General features: G+C 36.7%; 1 protein-coding gene across 1 annotated transcript in view; it reads left to right on the top strand.

Moving 5' to 3' along the window:
• Window positions 1-22,032, top strand: part of POU2F3 (POU class 2 homeobox 3) — a 50,618-nt gene extending 28,586 nt beyond the window's left edge. The window contains exons 4-13 of the mRNA XM_072426067.1: window positions 5,253-5,354; window positions 6,334-6,436; window positions 13,101-13,186; window positions 13,309-13,485; window positions 15,835-15,976; window positions 16,107-16,243; window positions 16,325-16,486; window positions 17,788-17,854; window positions 18,500-18,632; window positions 21,518-22,032. Coding sequence (XP_072282168.1) covers window positions 5,253-5,354; window positions 6,334-6,436; window positions 13,101-13,186; window positions 13,309-13,485; window positions 15,835-15,976; window positions 16,107-16,243; window positions 16,325-16,486; window positions 17,788-17,854; window positions 18,500-18,632; window positions 21,518-21,557 — 1,149 coding nt within the window. The 3' untranslated portion in view covers window positions 21,558-22,032. The remainder of the gene's footprint in view (window positions 1-5,252; window positions 5,355-6,333; window positions 6,437-13,100; window positions 13,187-13,308; window positions 13,486-15,834; window positions 15,977-16,106; window positions 16,244-16,324; window positions 16,487-17,787; window positions 17,855-18,499; window positions 18,633-21,517) is intronic.
• The last annotated feature ends 346 nt before the right edge of the window (window positions 22,033-22,378 follow it).

Raw genomic sequence — 22,378 nt, 5'->3', positions numbered from 1 at the left:
AAAAACAGGCATAGAGGTTTCCATTTACTGGGCCTGATTGATTAAAGCTCTCCAAGGCTGAAGAGGATACACTTTCATTTGTGAAGCTGGGTGATCCAGCAAACCTGGAATGGATCTCGTCCAGGATTGAAAACATTGTGATGGATCACCTAACTTCACTGATGACAGTGTATCCTCTCCAGCCTTGGAAAGCTTTAATAATTCAAGAACAACATGGCAGGCCCCATGGATCTGGGCCCAAGGACACCTTACTCGTACCTGTGCATAAACAAGGGTGGCATCAGGTAAGAGTACCAGGTGCCACTGCTGCAGCCTGTGAGTCCCAATGTCCAGTCCACCCCTCCATTTTTAGGGAGTTGCAAGAGTGTTAGTTTCTGCAATGTATCTGACCCAACTTCTAGATTTAAAATTTACATTTTTTTCTACAATGAGAGTAGGACAATTCGGCTGATTTACTAAAGCAGTTAGGAATTATCCAATCATGACTGGGTATCCAAAGTAAATCCAGCTGTAATTTGAGTGAACACTTTCCAATACTTTAGTAATCAATTCAGAAATAAATCCCTCTACATCATATTTGACAGATTAAAAAACAATCTAACAGATCCAAGTAATGTTTCTGGTCTCCAAACGTAAAGTTCCTTTCACACATTCCAGCAGAAATTAAAGAGACCCTATACTTTGCTAATGCTTTGCTCTATATGCAATGGCTATCATGAAAAGTTTGCTACTTGATGCTTTAAAGCAAATCTGTGCTTTATTACTATTCTCCATTTTTAAACTAGCATACAGTATGCATACAGTATTTTAAAATGAAAAATGTGATTTTACCCAAAGTCGGGGCATTTTTTTTATTTTTATTACCATTTTGTCTGCAATCACATAGGTTTAGCGCCCATGTATTTAAGTTTTGGTAAACTGACTGTCTTTGGAATGATTTGTATTTTTGTCTGCAAGCTCAAGCAAGTCTGAACAGGCTGTCAGTGCCTACATTTTGTTATCATGCAAATGAGGCTGAAAGCTAAGTACTGTAAAAGCACATATAGGCTGTTTTACCTATTTCTACTTTTTATAAGAACAAATACACAAAAGAAAGAAATAAACAAGAAAAAAGTCAAGGAAAAGCAACACACACTCTGCTAGAGATTTGATTTAAAAAAGTTCTCTAGAAATGTATCTTATTTTATGTTGTCTGTTTATAACTTCATTTTAATGGGGCATTTTCTTTAGTCACAAATATTTGTCACAACACAACTCCTAGCAAATGCAGGACTTCAAAATATCAGGGTTAGTGAACAGTCTATTGTATGGAAAGGAGAATATATAACCCAGTAAAGATTTTTGAATATTTGTTACAGATTTGCCTAGCCTGATGGTCAGGTATACGCAGGACTAGCTTTAGAATACTGGGGATACTGGGCCTCCATCAAAACAGCTTGACTTTAGATATGGGCAGAGGGGGACCCAGGAAGTTTACCTAATACAGGCCCAGAAATTTCGATGGCCCTGAATACACTGTAGGTAGTTGCTAGCTGTACCTGCTGTACACCTGGAGCATTGCCTTTGCCAGGTAACCTGTCTGACCTTTTTTGCTGACCTCGTTTGGAACAGGAGTGATATTGATATAGGGTGTTGGATGCACTAATAATTACATGACATGTCAGGACAAAGATTTTCAAAGAAAGGTGGAGGAAATCTCAAGTCAGCTGAATGTAGCAGGTGATGTCTCCCAGTTTCAGTCTTTCATTTTTTATTGTTTGGTGATCAGCTTGGTTTGGCTTTGTGCGTACTTCTGTATCTAATTAACTTTGGGGCTAAAACTTTATTAAAGTGCTAATAAAGAGTCATATGTATGGTCAGCATGTCTTCTCCTGTGTATCTTTGCACTCCAGGATAACAAAATGTGTAGTTTTTAGGGTAAAGGCAATTGCATTGTGATTTAAAGTGCGCATGCAGGTATGTACATGATTAAAAAAATATTTGAATCTCTTAAGACTCAAATTTTAATAAAAAGTGGATATTGCTATTACCTGAATCCCAAAATGTTTGTCCATACAGAGACCATCATTTTATGGCCCTTTCATAATGTAAACCAACAAAGAGGACTTCATAATTGGAAAACAGTCGATCACATTTATTTGTCATTTAACAATTTTTGGGCACTGAAGTAAACCTAGTTTCTTTAAAGATTGGTTGTCTACAGTATTTATAAATGGTTCAAGGATTGGTCCCCAGCAAATAGAGTATATATTAGCTGTGCAATGCAAAGTGAGTAAAGGTCAATAAGGTTTGGGGGAGCCTCAATTTACTCAATGAAAATAAATTATGTTTGGTAACTTCAGGTGTTGATTTTATTTATTTTTTTAGTACTTTTGCTCATCATGCCACATTTAGAATTAAAAGATTAATTTGATAGTAAGTGCATTGAATATTTTACAATACTTGAATTGTAAGAATGTTTCAACCATACATGGAGCAGCTTTAATTTTGTTTGTCACTTGGATCAATCTTGTGTTCATGGTTAGCGTATCTCTTAAGGGGGAAGTGTGATAGGGAGAAAATGGGCAAGGACTATAGTGCAAATGCTTAGCAGTGACTGTAAATACTCACAGTATCCTCCTGGATGTCAAGATGTTCCAGCAGTCAAAGCACCATCACAACCAAAGAGGACTGCCATTAGGGGGACAAGGGGTACTTTTGTTCTGGGCTCCAATCAAAAAAGCTCTCCTTTGCAATGTCAAAACTTTTAAACATGGCGGAGGGGTGCTAGTAAGTTACCTTGTATGGGCTTCAGAAATTTCCTTATGGTGGCCCTGCTTCCAAAGCTTTCCAACCCTACACAGCTTTGCCTGTCAGATTCATTTGTAATAGGGTCTCTTTAACTATCAATATTTCAAGACTGTAATGTTTTTGAGACAACAAAAGCCATACTGACTGATGCCTGTCTATAGGTCTGTGATCAGAAATCATGTTCTTCAGAAGTCCTGGTAACTTACTAGCCCCCCTCCCCCATGGCAGTGGTTGCCAACCTTTTTGGTTCCGCGGACCACTAAAATCACTGGCTCCTGACTGCGCACCCGGGTGTCAATCAAAGGGGAGAAACCTCGCCCATAGTGATGTCATCATGGGGTAGCCCCACCCACTCTCTCATCGCAGATCTAAGCCTGCAATGGTAGAGTGGGCGGGTTATGTTCAGGGACACAGCCCGCCCACTTTCCTAAGCCTGAGATTTGTAGGGGGACGTGTTTTCCAGCTCTGGATGGTGCGTCCCCCCAGCGGCGTCCTTCTCCTGACTCCGCTCGGGGGTGCCCCGGCCAGAGCTGCGGACCTCCAAAAGTTTCTCGGACCACCGGTTTGCGACCACTGATGTAAAGCAAAGCTTGATCTTTGATTTATTTAAATAATACACGCAGTACAATTCTGTGAAGGTGTTAGGATACGCTCTTCTGGCCAAGAATCGTGCATGTAGCCTACCCAGCCTATTCCCTCTTGCGGCAGAGCTTGCAGCAGCAGAGGGGTTCTAGGAATTAGTGCTCTGTGGCATGCAGCATCCTTGTTTCCCTTTAGCTGTGTTTTCACTCTAGGCATCCCCTGTACTGAGACTGCACAGCTGAGCGGGATTTAGAGCTGTGCTGCAGCTGATTAGCTCATCATGCAGCCATTGGTTGCTTGGTCCTTATAGCCTCTTTAATTTCAGATTCCAATGCCTGTTGTAGTGTTTACCTGGGCTATTCTGTGCTGGAGAGTTTCTTGTGTGATTTACTGTTGCTGACTATTGCCTGTTCCCTGATCCATCGATTATACGCACCTTGGACCAACCTCTGCCTATGACCCCAACTCTGCATGTGCCTACTCCCTCAGTACCTAGTTTGGTGGACTGATCGCCCCTCTATGACTTTGGCTTTGTACTCTGGATTTGCCTGAAAGTTCATCTACTGCTTAATCTATGGTGGTCCCTGGTCTGCCAGCCCATCCCCAGATGCTGTTCTTTGTGCATTAAGTCCTGGGGGCAACCGTGTGCTGGGAGACGAACCCCATGATGGGAGGACTTGTGTCTGGTGAATACTGGTGCTTACCAGGGCCTTAAAGAAGGTTTATATTTTTGCCATAAAATATTATACTGATTTAAGTATACAAATAAATAGTTTTAGGTACAATCTCATTTATTTAATGGGGGCAATCTTAGTGTACAAACAAAAAACGCATTTCACAGGATCTAGCATTTGAAGGAGTGTTGCCCAATAGGGCATAACTTCAGCTTCTGCTTTTATTGGCCCTGTTTATTTCCCCATACCTGTACTATCAGGAAATGTTGTGGGTGAGGAGGGAACCCTGGAGGGAATTCTGTTCTCCAAGTTGGTTCCTGTCACATTTCCTTGGGGAAATAGGTGGGGGAGCCAAGGAAGTGGGTGGGGGACCTGCAAGATCCAGTTTGTTCGAAAATACCCAACTGTTGGATCAGACCTTAACTCCTTCTGTGCTTTTTCAAGAACCATATGTATAACTCCATCAACCTTACATCATTAAATATATGTTATAACATAATAATGTAAAAAGTGTACAAGCTTTCTCCTTTCTTGTAATAAAATTATATATGTCACTGGGTTGTTAAAAACTTTCCAATAAATCCAAAACTGTTTGTTAAAATAAATGAACACATTAGTTACGCTCTGTATTTATTTGAGTATATCCTTACAATTATTTAAAATTCAGGTAGTGCAAATACCTTAATTTTTTTGGTGTAGCAGAGCTTACTTTGGGAAAAGGAGAAGCAGGACGAGATGCCAATAAACTGCGCTCCAATGCAAAAAGTGTTCCCTGACACTCAGTGTTTTGGGTCAGCACTCAATCATTCTATTTACAATGCAGAGCTACAAATCTTGCATTGTGGGGATGACAACAGAGGTTGTGGAAAACTGATGACGCTGATGAGGAGCCTGAAAAGTGAGAGAATATAAAACATATTAAATATAATCTGGATCTGGAAAAAATCAAATCTGGGTAGACCCCCCATCTCAAACAGTGACAAACATCCTAATTGTGTTATTACATATATATGCAATCTTACAGATATCTCATTGGATGGTAGGAAACCATTAACTGCAGTTTTCTGCTTCCTATTTCCAGAACAGTGACCCACACTGAGCTGTGATTTCACTGCAAAACTCTTTAAACCCTATCATTTTCTCTAAGCTTAGCTTAGTTCATAAAATTTCCACCACCATTTTTCATGCTGTGTCTATATATTACAGATTAAAACAGAAGATTTTGGTGAAACGCTTCAGCCCGGAATACCTCATCGACCATGCCATCTGTCTCAAGGATCTATAATGGGCGGTGGACAGATGACCGGGGTATGACAATTCTGTATAATTAACCATCCTATAGTTTTAAATACTGTATATCATTTCATTTTGGTATTCTAAGCTTTATAAATATGGCCACAAACGTCTTTCTATGGTATGCAATAAACACTACTAGTTAAACAATTAGAATTACTGATATAAATCTCTTGTGTACAGTGTGCAGACTTTTACTTTGTCTGCTGGGAAATTATCTTTGTGCACAACAAGAATTGTTACAATTTCATGCATGCTTGGAAATCTAAGCAGGAAAAAAAGAGCACTTTGCAAACAAGATTTTGTTATCTCTTACTAAGGTCTACACTGTTACTGTTATTGACAAATGGAAAGATGACAACACTTCTCAAGATAAGGCCATGCATGACCGCTTTGGGTTTAGAATACGACAGAGTGGATTTAACATGATCATTCGTGGCAGTTAAATTATAGGCATTCTTGAAAATAAAAAAAAGATTGCTATACTCTAAATTTTTCCAGTTATTTCAGAATATTTATTCCGTGTTTATTTAAGGTTCTAAAGAATAGAATACTATAATCCATATTTTACATCAATTACATTATGATCGTCTTACAATACCATTAGCACTTTTATTAAGCTTGCTTGAAAGTTTACTGTAGCTTGCTAAACAATAGAACTATGCAATCAGTCACATTCATTTAGGGTATTCTTGACAATAAAATGTAAAGATTTCAGTACCATCCCAATATTTAAGTAGATACCTTTAAAAAGTCTAATTTAAAAAGCTAAAAATGAGATGACCTTATTATGAGAACCCGGCATAGTCATTTTTTTTACCACATATACGTTATATCTTTTTCATTATACCCTATATGTATTTTTAGGTTCAGCCAAAACCATCCTAATATTATCCTACCTTGATTTGTATTGTGTGTTTGATGTCCTGTATTGAGCTTCCATTTCCTATACCAGCCAGTACTAACATGTTGTTATATTTATGTCTTCCTGCAGGACATGGCATCTATACACTCTCTTCAGCAGCTAGTCCTGGTGCCCAGCCACCTACAATCAGCTTCTCAGTTCCTTCTTTCACAATCACAACCTGTCCAGCAAGGTAACATGCATGGCTTGGAATAATTATCATTTTATTTGTTCCTTCAACTGGCTAAAAATAGATGATACTTCATTGATAATATAATACCTAATTTTAATTTCGACACTAGGGGATTCTATCTCTTCATGGTCCCTCCCAAGTGACATCAGACAATGTCCTCTTGGTAGACATTGTTTGCTAAGCCTAAACACACAGCATAAAGGTTTAGCATTCAAAGTGAACTTTAGCAGTCTCTTCCCCTTCATGATTGCTTCTTAAGCCCTGTACAGATCTCTGATGAATGTCAGAGAATTGTTCCTAGCAATTAACTTTTGTGATTTGCAGGGCTGAGCTGTCAGTGAGCACCCAAGCCTACACAACATTCACTTATTAATGTAATCTACTGTTGTAGCCCCATTGATAAATTAATGATAAGTGTAATGAAAAGCAAATAAAAAAACAAAAAGTTTTTTAAAAAATTATACCGGTAGCCCGAATGAGATTTTAATAACGCCTTTATTCCTTTTTTGTTATTTGTATGTAAATGTATTACATTTGCAAAATCAAAAATGCTGTTGTATCAAGAACAAAATTTTATGACATTTATAAAAAACGAGAGTTGCTGAAAAACATTTGCAACTGTTTATTAACCTATATCAATAGTTTAGTGATTGAAGAGCAAAATTTGGTTACAATAATGTTATTGCACACTATAAATCACAATAATTTATCCAAAACTTCATCTCACCCATTTTGGTACCCAGTGTTGGTAACTCTAGAGCTGCCTGCCTGGCACATGGCTAGATATGTGTCAGTAGGAGGGAAGAGTGGATGTACCTTGGCTTCATGGCTTTGGCTGCCAGAGGACCTTTTCTGGACACTGTTTGTATGACATCCGTACCAGCACCAACATGCCAATTTTCTTTTGAACTTTGGACTTTTTGGGGGCATTAACAGCCAGGTTGGCCATATTTGTATTTATCATCTGTTAATTTACTTGTACCCAGCCTATATATTCACAGTAGTATATTCCTTTAAAAACTTATATTACAATTTTTTGGCTTAAAAGCATCTTTTCTCAATCTTTTTCCTCTAGGGGAGAATCCCTAAAATAATGTTTAGGGCCTTGATAATATTTGCTAATACTAAGTATTTAGAGGATAGTGGGAGAAATTCCCCTCTGACAGTGTTGGGCAGATTACCACACTTACACCGAGTTAAAAAGTTTCTAGGAGTCATGTCACAAGCTCCACCAAGTTGGAGGTCAATCAGTCACAGGTCTTGGAAACTCATCTTGAGGAACCTTCATAGAACCCTGGTTGAGAATGGCTGCTTTAAATATACACCGTTACTTTGCTTATCCAGGCATCTTCCACCCCCCTTATACTCACCTTACCTGCACTTCATCAGAGGCATAGCTCCATTCCGTCTTTATATCCACTGTGTCAGTGACCCGGAGGAGCAATGACCTCATTTCCTTGGTCCATTTCTTGGGCCTACTGATTGCCTGATAGGCATGAACACAAAGAAAGGAGGTCACATGATTCCCATACCCAGAAGTTCCAGGTGTTCTTGCCAGCTGTGGAGAAGCAAGGATCTGCTATGGAAGCACAGATAAGGTATGTAAAAAATGGGTAGGGGATGCCCTGCATTGGCAAGGTGACAGTTTCTCTTTAGACAATATTCTTTATATCCAGTGATAAAAGTTTAGACTAAAGATTACCTGTGGTAGGCAAATACTAATATAATGAAAGTTGTTATCACAAGAAAGGTACACAAGCTCACTAAATATTTATTTAAACTAGCCAAACATTTAAGGAGCAGGCAAGAATAAATATATTCCTTGCATCAAAGAAATACAATCTTGTTTAAAAGAAAAATGTATTCACTAATTATACCATTGTCTACTCAGATATAGCTAAGAATATTCAATTAGGACAATGTAAAGAGAAATGGTAATGTTCTCTGGAAGTAGCCAAAGGCAACCAATCAGATTACAGTTTATTATAGGAAAGTTATATTTTTGAATTGTTTATTGGTGTACTTGATAACCTGACTGGTTATCTAATAAGACCTAATTGCTTTATTTATTAATGGCCAAGGTTTTTTAATTATATTATAAATGAAAGTGTACCAAAGTCTTTGGAATGTTTACTGGGTTTTGGAGTTAGAATTAGTACCCCCATGGCATTACAAACAAAACATCAAGTAGAAGAACTCCTTGCCCTTCCCTTGCATTAGAATCGTTCGTCATCCATTGTCCGTGGATCCGCCAGGACGGTTGTTCGGATGACGGGCGCTGTACACTCACCAGATTCTCGTCGGATATAGGCCCTGAGCCGATTATCGGGCGAGAACTATTGGACGTGTGTACGTAGCTTAAGGCTACGTACACACATAAGATGATTCTCGTCTGATTATGGCTTCTGGGCTTGTATCAGATGAAAATCTGACGTGTGTACTGTGGCAGTTCAACGTTATTTATGGATCCGTCCTGCTGGATCCACAAACAACCATATTGCAAGTGAAGGGGAGGGAGCGCAGTGGGGTGCCGCTCGCTCATTTTCTCCCCTTCTCATTAAGCGGAATTGTGCTATATGTACAGCGCTCATTAATGCATCTTTCAGTCTAACGTGTGTACGTAAGCCTACTCTCATATTGGTGATATATTACCTGTCTATGTGATTAGTTTAATGCTTTTTTTTAGAAATCAGCTCATAAAACTCATAAAACTTTATGTATACCTCTGCAATTGGAGTTTTGTTGGTTGGTGAAATTTGTGCAGTTATAACAGTTTGTGCCAGGTTAATAAGACTACAGGTATATAATTGAAATTTATTGGTTGAATAAAGTAAAGTTTTTCTGGGTTCAGTAAATAAGTAGATTTACACATATACAGAAATATGCTATCCTACAGACATAAAACATCTTTTATGTCCTTTTAAAGTTCATCAAAACTAAAACTTGTTTTATGTTGCACAGAGCAAGAAAGAATTAGCATGGTGGTCAGGTCTTTATTGCTGCCTATACGCCCTCTCTGAACAGAGTTTTACAATTTGCCTTCACCAAATTAGAAAACACTGAGAGTTGTTGTTCTGTGCCAGGTCCGAAAATTATGTGAACAAACAACAATAACTCTCACCTTGTTTTAATACAAAGACCAATCTCAAAACTCTGCTCTTAAATTGTAAGGCTGGTAAGGCAAAGCATCAAAAAAAAACTTTTGCTGATCTTATAAAGTACAGAATACCTCCTTATGATACAGTATATTCCAAGCCTAAGAATAAAACACAGTCATTAATAAAACCACAAAACACAATGGCAATAAGCCCATAACATTAGAAGAACGCTGTAAAAGATCCAGAATCAATATGTTAGCCATTCAAGTAAGAGCTGTTTTTTTAAGCTGATGTTGTTTTTGGAGATTGGATTTGTTTTTGTGATTCTGTGTTTAATGCGTCAATGTTATGCAGATACTGCTGTGTTTTTTGACTTTCTGTATGTGAGTGCATTTCTTATATTTGAAATTTTAGCATGCTGCATATTAAAGAATATCTATTGAGGTTATTGTGAAATCAGCATGTTTGAACGTTCTTGTTGGCAGGGTAGGGTTCGGCAGGATCTGAGTGCCAAGTTGTGTGGTCGGGCTTGTGAACTAATATTCATGTGTGCTGTTGAAAAGTTGCATTATTTAAATGTGTGCAGCTTATAATGTGATCCCAGCAGTGGCTCAGTTGGATTAGCTTTCTCACTATTTATTGTCTCAGTTTAGTGAAGCAGAATTATTGAACTGGTTTAGAATTTGGTCACCACTGTCTGTGATCTCTGGGTTAAAGCTGAACCCATAAAACACACAGATAATGCAGTTATCTACTATTTATTACATCAATTAATTCATTTTAATGCAAACAGTGTACCAAACGGTACCAGAATTTGACTTGGTATCAGCTTCTTCCTATCCCTAGTGTGCTGACAAGGAGTATATTAAAAGGAAGGGGAAAGAAAAGAAAAAAAGAAATACATTTTTATTGTACTGCTTTTACATTGAAGATCTATTACAAGCACTGTCACTCAATGAACTGATTTTAGCCTGGGTTCACTTAGACCTGGAAATCATTTAAAAGGTCCCACTGGTGTAAAAATGATGAGTACAGTTGATTTAAAGTATTTAAGGTCAAAAGTCTTTTACTAGAGCCAGCAATTAGACAACATTTTTCAGCACCAGTGGTAAAGATATGTATATTTTAGCAAACCAAGCTTGTTGATTTTTTTTGGTGTCCTCACTGGGGATATATAATTTTATTTGTCCTGGTAAGAGCCGCCGCTATGCTTCTATGACTAAAACTAAAGGAAAATACAACATTTTGAGTTGTCACCAAAACAAGAAGAAATTTCCAATAAGGGCACCTCTTTTGGTGACAACTGTCGAAGAGGGGATTTTCCTTACTTTCAACATTTTACTTTTTGTTGTGTCTACAATATTATATAATATATACAAAATTCATTTCCCATTAGGATAGGGATGGCCAGAAAAATCCCTACAGTATCCAAAGTGAGGAATAAAATTTTAGCTTTAATTTAATTAAAGTGAAGCTGAGCCCACCACCAATCTAAACAACCAGCAGCTAAGCTTAGAAACCACCTGAAACCCCACTCTAGATTTTCTGTTTTTTTGATGATTATTGAGAATAAAGGTACCCAGAGAGGTCAGGGAAGGCTTGATTTAAAACTGCTGGTTGAGAATATGTAAATAGTTTAATTTCCATAGTCAGCTCCAGGACGCACTTTAAAGGTTACCACAGTCAATAAAATGTCTATCAACATTGCAATTTTTTACAGTCCTTTTCACATTGTGTTACCTTGTACACCCTAGCACCACAAAACTGGGTCTAAACCTTTTCCCCACACAGTACCCCATAAAGTGCGGTATTGTCCAGTGCAGTGTGCTGCAATGTATGTTCATTGTCATGTTGGAGTGTTATGCAGAATAAATGCACAAAAACATGCTGGGATGTTGTGTATTTCAACTACAATACAGTGGTGTGACACAGATTCAGACCTGCAGTGGGATCAGGTAATCCTGCACAACATCTGGTGGCTGGCTACTTGCACAATTTATTACTGCTCACTGCCCCCCCCCCCCCCCCGCCCCGTTCACTTGCTATTGGTTTGCCTTGAGTGGATGTTATTAATATTATTATTATTATTATTATTATTATTATTAAACAGTATTGATATAGCACCAACATATTACGCAGCTTTGTACAATCATTAGGGGTTGCAAATGACAAACAGATACAGATAGTGACCCAGGAGGAGGAGAGGACCCTGCCCCAAAGAGATTACACTCTAGGAGGTGGGGGAAGTAACACACAATAGGATGTCGCTTCTCCTCCAAGGCAGCGGTTCGCTGGCTACGGAGGCCGTGATTTAACTGCAACCTTTTAGCCAGTCTGAAAATAAAATTTTAAACAATGTTTTAATTAGCTTTTATTGAACAGATTTTTCAAAATAAGATACAACGCAGCGTTTCCAAATTCCCCCAGTGTGACCACATATTAGTTGGTCACCCTTTTTATATCATATTCTTCATGAAATGTTCTAAAGGTTTGTGCACCTCATACATCAGTATAAATGCACATTTATTTGTAGCAGTAGTTTGTTAAAAGGACTTGTCAGAATTCACAGTTAATGTAATCTCCTCCAGCAGGGTTGTATAGTGTGCATTGACAAACCATTACTAGGAGATTACAGAACTAGGCTGATTTACCTTTCCATATTAACACATTATACATAATATAAGTCTGTCCATCCTCCAGAAGCTAATAAAGTTTAATGATGTTTAATTTGTGTATTTATATTGAGTACATTTTTGAGTAAATTATTATTGTTTTTTGCAGTATTTATTTTATATTTTAAAATTTTTAATATTTTAGACATGATGCCAAAAGGACAGGTAGCTGAAAACCTTACTTATATCAAATATAGATTACTTGTTGGTGTTGAACCTTTTTTTTCTGGAGTTTTAGGACATAAATAGCAGAGATTGCTATATTATGTTGTGTAGCAAGATGGTGTTACAGCGCCACCATCTGGTAAACTACATTCCTGTCATTCTGGGTGAAAAGAAATAGCCAAAGATGCAAAATGACAAATTAAACCAATGGCATCAAGTATAGGCATAAGCAGGAATAAGTAAGGAAATAAAATCCCTGTTTAAAAACTGAATAGCAAATTCACCACTCATTTGGTGGCAGATATATTGACAGCAAGGATAAAGTAGAACTTAAGTTTGCTTGATACAAATTGTTAACAGGCAGGCTTTTTTTAACTATGAAGTCTCTTCCGTAAAAGCAGTTTCTATAAGCCATTCATCCATACACTGACCCTCGCATGTGAAGCTCAGTCTCAGCCAGGATGATGTACCGCTCATGCACCTGGGCAGGTGTTACATCATCTTGATTAGAACATGTTGAACTAGATTGTAAGCTCCTTGGGGCAGGGTCTTCTCCTCCTCTTGTGTCACCGTCTGTATCTGTCTGTCATTTGCAACCCCTATTTAAGGTACAGTGCTGCGTAATATGTTGTTGTATGTATTTCAGAGATATTCTACATAATTGTATTATTTCTGCTATGATATACACTTAAATTCTAATGAACTAATTTTTTTTCCTTCTAACTTTAGGTCTTCTTCAACCAAATCTAATTGCTCTGCCCCATCAACAAGGTGGTTCATTGCAGTCCCAAACTGGAATGGGCCTGGTTAACCAGGTATGGTATTTTTTACATGCTATAATTATATTTGAATTTAAATTTAAAAAATGTCTATAAATTTACATTTGCAACAGTGTTGCAGATTGAAGGTCATTAATCAATGTGTACTTTTCACACAGGCAGTTGGGCGGTCCAGCCTTTCAGGTTCTTCTGTAGAACCCCATTTAGAAATAGGACAGCACTTACATCCTCCAAAACATATCGCTGTTGCTCCAGATGAACCCAGTGATTTGGAAGAACTGGAAAAGTTTGCTAAAACTTTCAAGCAGAGAAGAATAAAACTAGGCTTTACACAGGTAAGACTATATTATTTTTTTATAGCTACCAATTGTGGGATTAGCTCTCCACTATAGGTATAAAATGCATATTATCTATATTCTGAGCTGCAAATACATAGCAATTTCCTAATTTTTAGCTACTTTCAAATTGGCAGGTCCTTTGTTGCAGAAGGAACAGGTGATGACCCGCATGCAATAAATTAACCCTAACTATCTGATCCCAATTTTTTTGGCCATCTTGATTGGCCGGGCTGGGATAATGTACCTCTCTCACAGGCACACAGAGGTTCATTGAGTCCTGGCAGCTACAGGGGAAGCCGGGATTTTTTTACATTAAAAAAATCCTGCGGCACACCACAAATCAAAAGTGTTACAAAATTACACTTTGTAGCTAATTCTCGCCTCTAAAAATAAACAAGGCGCTTGAGCTACCTACTGCCACCCACTGACATGGAAGAGTATTACATTACTCTGCCAGTCACTACAGCACAGGCACTCGACAATGGTAATTGGATAATTTCCCACGCTACACCTGAAGATCTCTCACGGCACACTAGTGTGCCACGGAACAGTGGTTGAAAATCACTGCTGTATATAGCTCCTTCATGTTTGTTGGCTGCTATACTTAATGAATAATTAAATATATATTCATTTTATATCAAAACTTCAACTAAATATATTTTATAGGTCTAAGGATCTGATCTTACCCAATAACAAATTTACAAAAACGTGAATAACTAAACAATGGGACTTTTAAGACCTGAATAAGCAATATTTTAAATCATTTTGAACAATGTATAAAACAGACAACCTTATTTATTAAATAGCATTAAAAAATCATACTGATTAAAAAGCCTTCATGAATATTGACAATTCAATGATGATCTCCCTCATAGATATCCATTACCAGATTTATCCAAGGTTCTACGGGTTTCATGGATTTTAATCCGCTTCTTCAGGAAATGGGAGATCTACAACTATAATATATATATATTATACGTTTTTCCCCATATATAGCAATTCAAAAAAACATTATTAAACATATCAATAATATTTAAATCCATTAAATTTATAACTTACATTGATATTACCCAATATTGTACCCAATAACCACATTTAAAGCAAGCTTGTCATTAACTAAAATATAAAGCAATACTAGTACAGAAGTGAAGACATTATAAAGCATAAAGTGCCAGTACTTACATACATTTGTGCATTTATAAAGTTGAAACATAAGCAAGCTTTCCCCATTCCCCAGCATCCATTTGGCAATACCAATGGTTCTAAATATTTCACACCAGTGTTGAGCATTACACTGAGGGAATCACAGTAAGGGGCCCGGCCACCTGACTATGCTTCAGTTTTTTGCACTTTTCAGTATTTCACTGCAACATTTGTGGGCAGCATGGTGGCTTAGTGCTATATTACCTGGCGTTTCCAATGGGATATACACATTAGGGTGTGAGCTCCTCTGATCTTTACTGCATATGGACTATGTACAGAACTGTATTATACGTTAACACTATAGGAAAGCAAGATACTAATAATAGTTTAAGCTGTACAATACTAATCACATGTTGAACAAAATTGTTGCCTCTGGACCAAACGTGTTATTCTCTCGTGTACTCTTACCTGGTCCAGGTATACAGTCTCTGCTAAAGTTTAGTATCAAATAGTATGGAAAGCTGATATCACTTGACAAATACAAACCAACCTGGCCACATCCCTAACCTAGGACAATCAATTAATGGGACTTTTGAAGCCATTGTACGGGTCTATGAAAAAGTTCATCTTAATAATAAAAGACTTTATTTAATACATTTTGTAAGAACAATTAGACAGTAAAAACAAATTTTCACATAAATCAATAAAAATCTTGTTAATGGGATACCCCTTAAATGTGGGGGTGTCCACACTCTTTCCTTTGCCTTTCGCAGAACTGACTCCGCTTCTACAGGAAAACAGGTGATCTACAATCATAAAAAGTATTTATAAAAACATAGGATTGTAATTTAGAATATCTAAATAGCACCAGTGAGTTCAATTCATTTAGCGTCTAATTAAAACCCATAAAGTAACTGGGACCCTTCTCACACAGAATAATTTTTTAATATTTTAAAGTTTAGTTTCACTTTTCAGTCTGTGCTTGTTTTTTGCATCAATATAATTATTTTAGGGTTAAACACAGTTTAAACTAGTGGACACCACAGGAATGAAAAATTATTGTTACTGGGATAGGATAAGATTTTGTATTTTAGCTTTTTGTAACTATGACTGTGATATCCTCCAATTTTTTATGTATCTTTGTGTTATTGTAATACAAGTATGAGTATAATGTACCTTTTATTTGCATTCGTTCGGCAACAGGGTGATGTTGGCCTTGCCATGGGGAAGTTGTATGGGAATGATTTCAGCCAAACAACGATATCTCGATTTGAAGCTCTCAACCTGAGCTTTAAAAACATGTGTAAGCTGAAACCTCTTTTGGAGAAGTGGCTAAGTGACGCAGGTAATACTCATATGACTATGTACAAATTAAATTATGTGCTACAATATAATATAACTAAATAAATTGCATGTTTGAAATGTATAGATGCTATATATGGATAGTTATACTCAGATTATCCCTGGCTTTCTAGAATCAGCCCCGTCAGATGCTGCTATGACACAAAATACCACATATCCACAACTAAGTGAGATGTTTGGGCGGAAAAGAAAAAAAAGGACAAGTATAGAGACTAACATACGTCTGACTTTGGAGAAACGGTTTCAAGATGTAAGTATACCACAATCGGTAAGTCTTTCTATATTTGTACACTCAGTTACCGGTACAATCATGGCCAATTTTCTCTTCCAGAACCCAAAGCCAAGCTCAGAGGAAATCAGTATGATAGCTGAACAGCTGGCTATGGAAAAAGAAGTAGTGCGGGTTTGGTTCTGCAATCGTCGCCAGAAGGAAAAAAGAATTAACTGTCCAATTAACTTGCCTCTGAAGTCTCCCATCTACAATTCAAGGATGGTAAGATTTAACACTGACTACAATAGACATATTTACTAAACTGTTACCAGCTGGCATTCATATGCGAGCTATTGAAATTTATGCAATCAGTAAAAATCAATTTGTCTTGTGTATAATATAAATACTAAAAGCTCAGTACACAAAAGCATAAAAAAGGAGCCTGCTAAGAGTGTATAACTATAATCTGGAACAGCAAAACAGAGAAAGGATACAACTTGTGCATTGTAAAACCCCATATGAAAAATGAAATTGATTATAATTAATTGCAATTCTAAATTAATGCATTTCTACTGATATTTAAATAAGGGTTTGTAGGCATTGTTGCAACTGCTTTTCTTTTAATGCATGGATAAAGCAACTTACCTCAAATTAGTGGGTGGACAACAACAGGTCAAATGGAGGTAATTTAAATGGATTTTATCTTGAATGCAGTCTAGAAGCACCTCAATGTATGCTGCATTTTGCTTATTTATATGACCCCTAACATTAATGAATTGGATGCTTCTTTTCCTTGTCTTGAAGAGCTATGGCCTCTGCCTGAATCCTTACATCTGATACATCAGGAAATGTCAGAGTCATATTGTTCTGTCCTGTGACCGTTAGATCTCTATAAGGTTACTTTACTAATGCAATGGATGATGTTCACTGAGCAAGTAAATTATTCTCTTCCAAGGGATATTTCACTTGGCGTGGTAAACATGGCTAAAACTTTCTTTGCAAAGAATATCTAGTCATATGCATGGAATTTTTTGGTAGAATAGTAGAAGTCAGCAGAGGTTTATTTTATTTCACAGATCAGTGGTATATTTCTTGCAAAGAAATAATTCAGTTTGCTAAATATAGGGACTTTAATCCTTTAGTAAATCACATCCATAGTCCAAAAGTCAGGTAGGGAATTGTAGATGCAACCACAGTGCATGCCAGAGGAATGAACATTCAATACTCTTGAAAATCTTCAAGATGCTTGTCAAGATAAATACCACTTGCTGGAGAGGTAAATATTCTTTATCGTTCCTTGCAGGGGCACAAAAAGTTTACATAGAAAGTGAAATAACTTTTACAAGACAATATTGTCCACATAATATGTATGTTTTACATTGTGTGTCACATACATAAAAATTCAATTGAAAAGCTTACATTCTAGTTAATCCTAATTCTAATTACAAATAATGTTATTAAAGTATTTCCAATGTAAAAGAGAGTGTACAAATATATATATATATATATATAGTCAATCTGATATTTGCAGTAGCTAATTAAGTGAGAAATTGTTGCCATAATGATATTCTTTTCTGTGTCAGGTACCTACATCTGGTCCATTGGGGTCTTTAGCTATTGCTCCAGTACATAGCACAATGACCAGCACAGGTAAGATAATAATAAAAAGGGGAATGATTACAAATACATTATTTACTGATAGGAAACCTCTCATTTGTTCTGTATGGGCAACGTTATGGTGTCAATACAACAGATATTATTTGTATGTATGAAATCTGAATCACGAATTATTAGTGTTTATGAATTTTCTGGTGTGCACTACAGTAAAACTAAAATAGTACTTTTGCCAAATTAATATTCATAAGTTTACATAGAATTGGTAAATGCTATTGCTGGGTATACCTTTGCGATAGCTTGCCCTGGGATTTTTCATTGGAAATGGTCCTCAATTCATTACATTATGAATCTACTTTCATAGGGCCCTTTTACCCTTGCGGTAGAAAAATGCAAAGTTAGCCAATCCCAGGTACATAGAAAACTGATGCGATGCACCCAATGGCAGAAAACACATTGTCCTTGCATTTGTGATGTAGTTCTTCCTCCAGGAAACAGAAAGAAGAAACTGCCAATAACTGAGGCCCTCAGGCTTCATAAACCACTAGAGCAAGTAACAAATATAAAGCAGGGTGGAAAAATGTTTTGAAATCTCATTGAAATCACAACTATTGGATATTATAGATGAATTCTCAATATGTGCACCTGCAAAGTTACCTATAATTGTCTCTTGTTTCATAGTAACTTCTTCTTGTTCTCCTGGGAGTTCCAGCAGACCATCTTCGCCAAGTTCAGGTCTTCATCCCTGCAGTCCTGGAATCTCTCTAAACAGTTCCAAACCCAATGGGAATACCTCTAGCTACAGCTCACCTGGGTAAGGTCATTTTGTTTGCTTATCATATGTATGTGTGTATCTATATATAGTCAGTGTTATTGTGGGAAATTTTATTTGGAACAAACAGAATTGTCCTGATCTCATCAAGAACTTTAAAATGTATGCATACCTTTATTAGGAGCATTATTAATTTAAGACATATTAAGGGCTATACTTAGAAATGATTCCCCTGTAAATTCAACTTAAATTTGATCATTAATTCACTTGGACATATAGCATTTACTATTGTGACTTCTGTGCATTTTTGATGATTAACCACTAGGTGGCAGAACAAGACATTGTTTTATTAGGCATTGAAGCGAGAAATGTGGAAAAATTCAGTTTCAACAAACTTTCAGAAAAATTGACAGGGGGATCATTTATAAATATACCCCTAAGAAATGGTATTTAATCCATTTATGTTGTGAATGAGCAGTGCTGTCAGTCTAACAATGAGAACCTGCTTACAGTAGGTAAAAAGTACAGGGATGATTCGTCTGAGTTTAGCTGTTTTATTATTGTCTAATCAGAAGGATGCAATGAATATTTAGCCGGGTTGTATACAGTAACTGCAGTGTAGACTTCAGGGATGTCCAGGACTTGAATTAGCAAGTCAAAATATTATATATAACTTTCGTGGTGTTAATATGCACATAAAAGTTATGTTATAACATTTACAGGTTAATGCATTTTTTTTAGTTTTGGGTTGGTTATTAGCCCTTAAATTATCTTTTGCAAAATTGTTGGCCACCAGTAGATGGAGCTGTGTCCTTAAATAAACTGTGACAAACAGCTTGTCTTGGCCACTCTGATCTGTCAAATCAGAGACAAATGCAGTTCTGGGAGATGCCACTAGATGTCACCCCAATATAAACTAAAATCTTTTTCTAATAAAATATTGAAGGCAACAGAAAAAAAATTGTTTTTTACTAAAGCAGTAGTTGGTAACCCACGGCCCCGGCACCGCATGCGACTCTTCAGCCTCCTAGTTGTGGCTACCTTCAGCCGTCGATGGTAGATCCCTGATGTTGGATCCCCTTCTTCCCGTAGACAAGGGGGACCCCCCTTCCATTGCTCTAATGAAAAAATCTACCCGTGAAATAAAACTACCACTGGGCCTATACAAATGGGCGTGTACAATGATGTCAGCATCATGAAACTATCACAACTGTGTTTGTGTATGAATGCAGCATGTCATGTTCTGCAGCCTTATATCTCTCCCAGTACAAACTTCCAAGTTTCATCTCTGCACCATTAACAACTTTCAAAATATTCGGGTCATTATTGCTGGAAGCTTCAAGCATCTGAACCCCAATTTCTCTGGCATGAGGGGGTACAGGTGAACAAAATTAGAGGTGCAAGTGGGAGACACCTGTGGCAAACACCCCCTTAAATTTCATTGCTAAGGCATCGTCAAAACATAAAGAACTCTGCCCAAAAAGAAAATCTACCCTGTTACACATTGCTTTAGGCTTCTAGAACCTAGACCCCAATTTCTCAGGAGTGGGGGGGGGGTACAGGTGACAAAAATTAGAGCTGCAAGTGGGGGACACCTGTGGCTAGCACCTAATAAACTTTCATTGTTAGGCCATTGGCAGAACATAAAAAAATCTACCCTTTCAAATGTAAGTTTCTTAAGATTTATTCCTACAATGTAATATAAGATAATCATAATTGTGTGTAAACATTTGATATAGATAATTATGTAGGCTATATATTATTTATTTACGTAACTTTATATTAATACTTTTATATATATTTAATTACTTATTAATCTATTTATCAATTACCAAATAAATTATCTAATAATTTGGGAAAAACAAAATATGATTATGACTTTAAAATATAAAAGTATAAACAAGTAAAAATAACTGAATACTTTAATGAGTATATTAAATCCAGTGAAATACAATAAATACTGCACAAATTCATAAAATAAATTATGATACTAGGGGCATAGTTCATTGTTTACCTTATTTCAAAGTAGGCCTACACATGCACACTGCACTTCTGTTTGCTGTATTCTGTTGTTGTAACAGGTAAAATTAAAAAAAGATTCAAACTTTTAAAAGTTTATAAGCTGTGTTATGTTTTGCGGCTCCAGTCTAATTTTTTAGTGGAAGGTTGCCGACCCTGTACTAGAGTATTTACAGTAACTGCAAAAACAGGTCTAGAAATGACAGACAAATAGAAGAGTGTTTTTGGCTGTCTTTTCTATATATTTTTTCTTTATATGCTTAATACAGAGGCCGGCTGGATGTTTTGATAGATTAGAAGAATATAACCACCTTCTCTACAAGCTATTGCAAAAACAAGTCAAAAGTGTCATCACTACGTAAAGTGATAAAATAACAAAGAGAATGCATAACATGTCCAAATGCACCCACCACAGAGGAACCTAATTGTATAAAGAATCCAACAAGACTGTCTGGTGTAGCACTTTAGGTCTCTGAAATGCACAGGTCCCCTCCCCAACACATTAGACGGGGACCATTAGAAGAACACAAAAGTGATGAAGGCCAAGATCAGACATCAGATATGTGTCTGCCCCCCATCCTACCCATGCCCAGAATATGTCTATTCATGTACTTTTTTCTATATTACTTTTATAGTATAGTTATCTTGCCCTATTAAATCAGTAATCAGTATAATTCTACAAGTATAACTCAAATCCAATGTTTGTCTTAGCCTATCTTGTCTGAAAAGCCTAAATATGAACAAATGTAAACCTAATTGTTTCACATACATAAAACACACAAACTAAACCAAATGGGTAATAAAGCTAAGTAAGGAAAAGAAAATATAAACAGAAGGTGGATAATATATGTAGGGATGTTTGTTTCTGATTTATTGCAAGTAATCACTTGATGACTTTCTTTATGTAGGCAATGGTATCGGTGGAATCCCCCAACATACCTTCATTAAAGAACATCTTGTCTCTACTAATGAACTCCATGAATGCAGAATCCCTACCACCACTAGATGAAGACCAGCCATGAAATCTGCAGGTTATGTTGGGAAGCTTTTCAAAATGTTCCTTTAAAATTGCTCTCCATCTCAGGATTCCACGGACTTTGCTTTTTTTTACCAAGCTAGAGCCACCAATGTAACATAGATTGATCTTGTTTAAATTGGTATTTTTTTTACTTAGTTCTGCCCATTCCTACTCCTTGAATGTGATTCAGAAGGTGAAACTATCTTACCGCTAAATTATTTAACGTGTAAATATTTTGTCTTAGTATTTTTACATGATGTGTGACTTTAAGAATGATATTGTAATTTTACCAAGATTTTCTGAATGATAAATTCAGTTTATTCTAAAATGTCTTTTTTTTAATAAATGATGCATATGATGATGTAGATTCATCCAACATTTTACACATGGTACTGCCCATTGTTGATGTATATTTGAAGATGTGAAGTACAGAGCCAATGCTACTTAAATAAAAATGTCTAATATGCAGAATGTGTGATTTTCTTTACTTTTAATGCATACACATAGATATCATTAATGTTTACATTGTTTTAAAAAATTTTAACCATTAAAAATGTATTTTTTACTGTAATGTGGGGAAAGGGGGGTGTCTAAACGGGCAGCATAGTGGCTCAAAGGTTAGCATTCTGGCCTTTGCAGTGCTAGGTCCCAGGTTCGAATCTTGGCCAGGACACTGCTTGGAGATTGCAGGTTCTCTCTGTGTTTGTGTCATTCCAAAAACATGCAGTGACCCCAAAAAAACATATGACTA

The sequence above is a fragment of the Pyxicephalus adspersus genome, chromosome 11, assembly GCF_032062135.1.
Source record: "Pyxicephalus adspersus chromosome 11, UCB_Pads_2.0, whole genome shotgun sequence".
In the NCBI taxonomy this organism is placed as follows: Eukaryota; Metazoa; Chordata; class Amphibia; order Anura; family Pyxicephalidae; genus Pyxicephalus; species Pyxicephalus adspersus.
The sequence above is the reverse complement of the archived record's forward strand: the minus strand, read 5'-3'. Positions and strand labels throughout refer to the sequence as shown.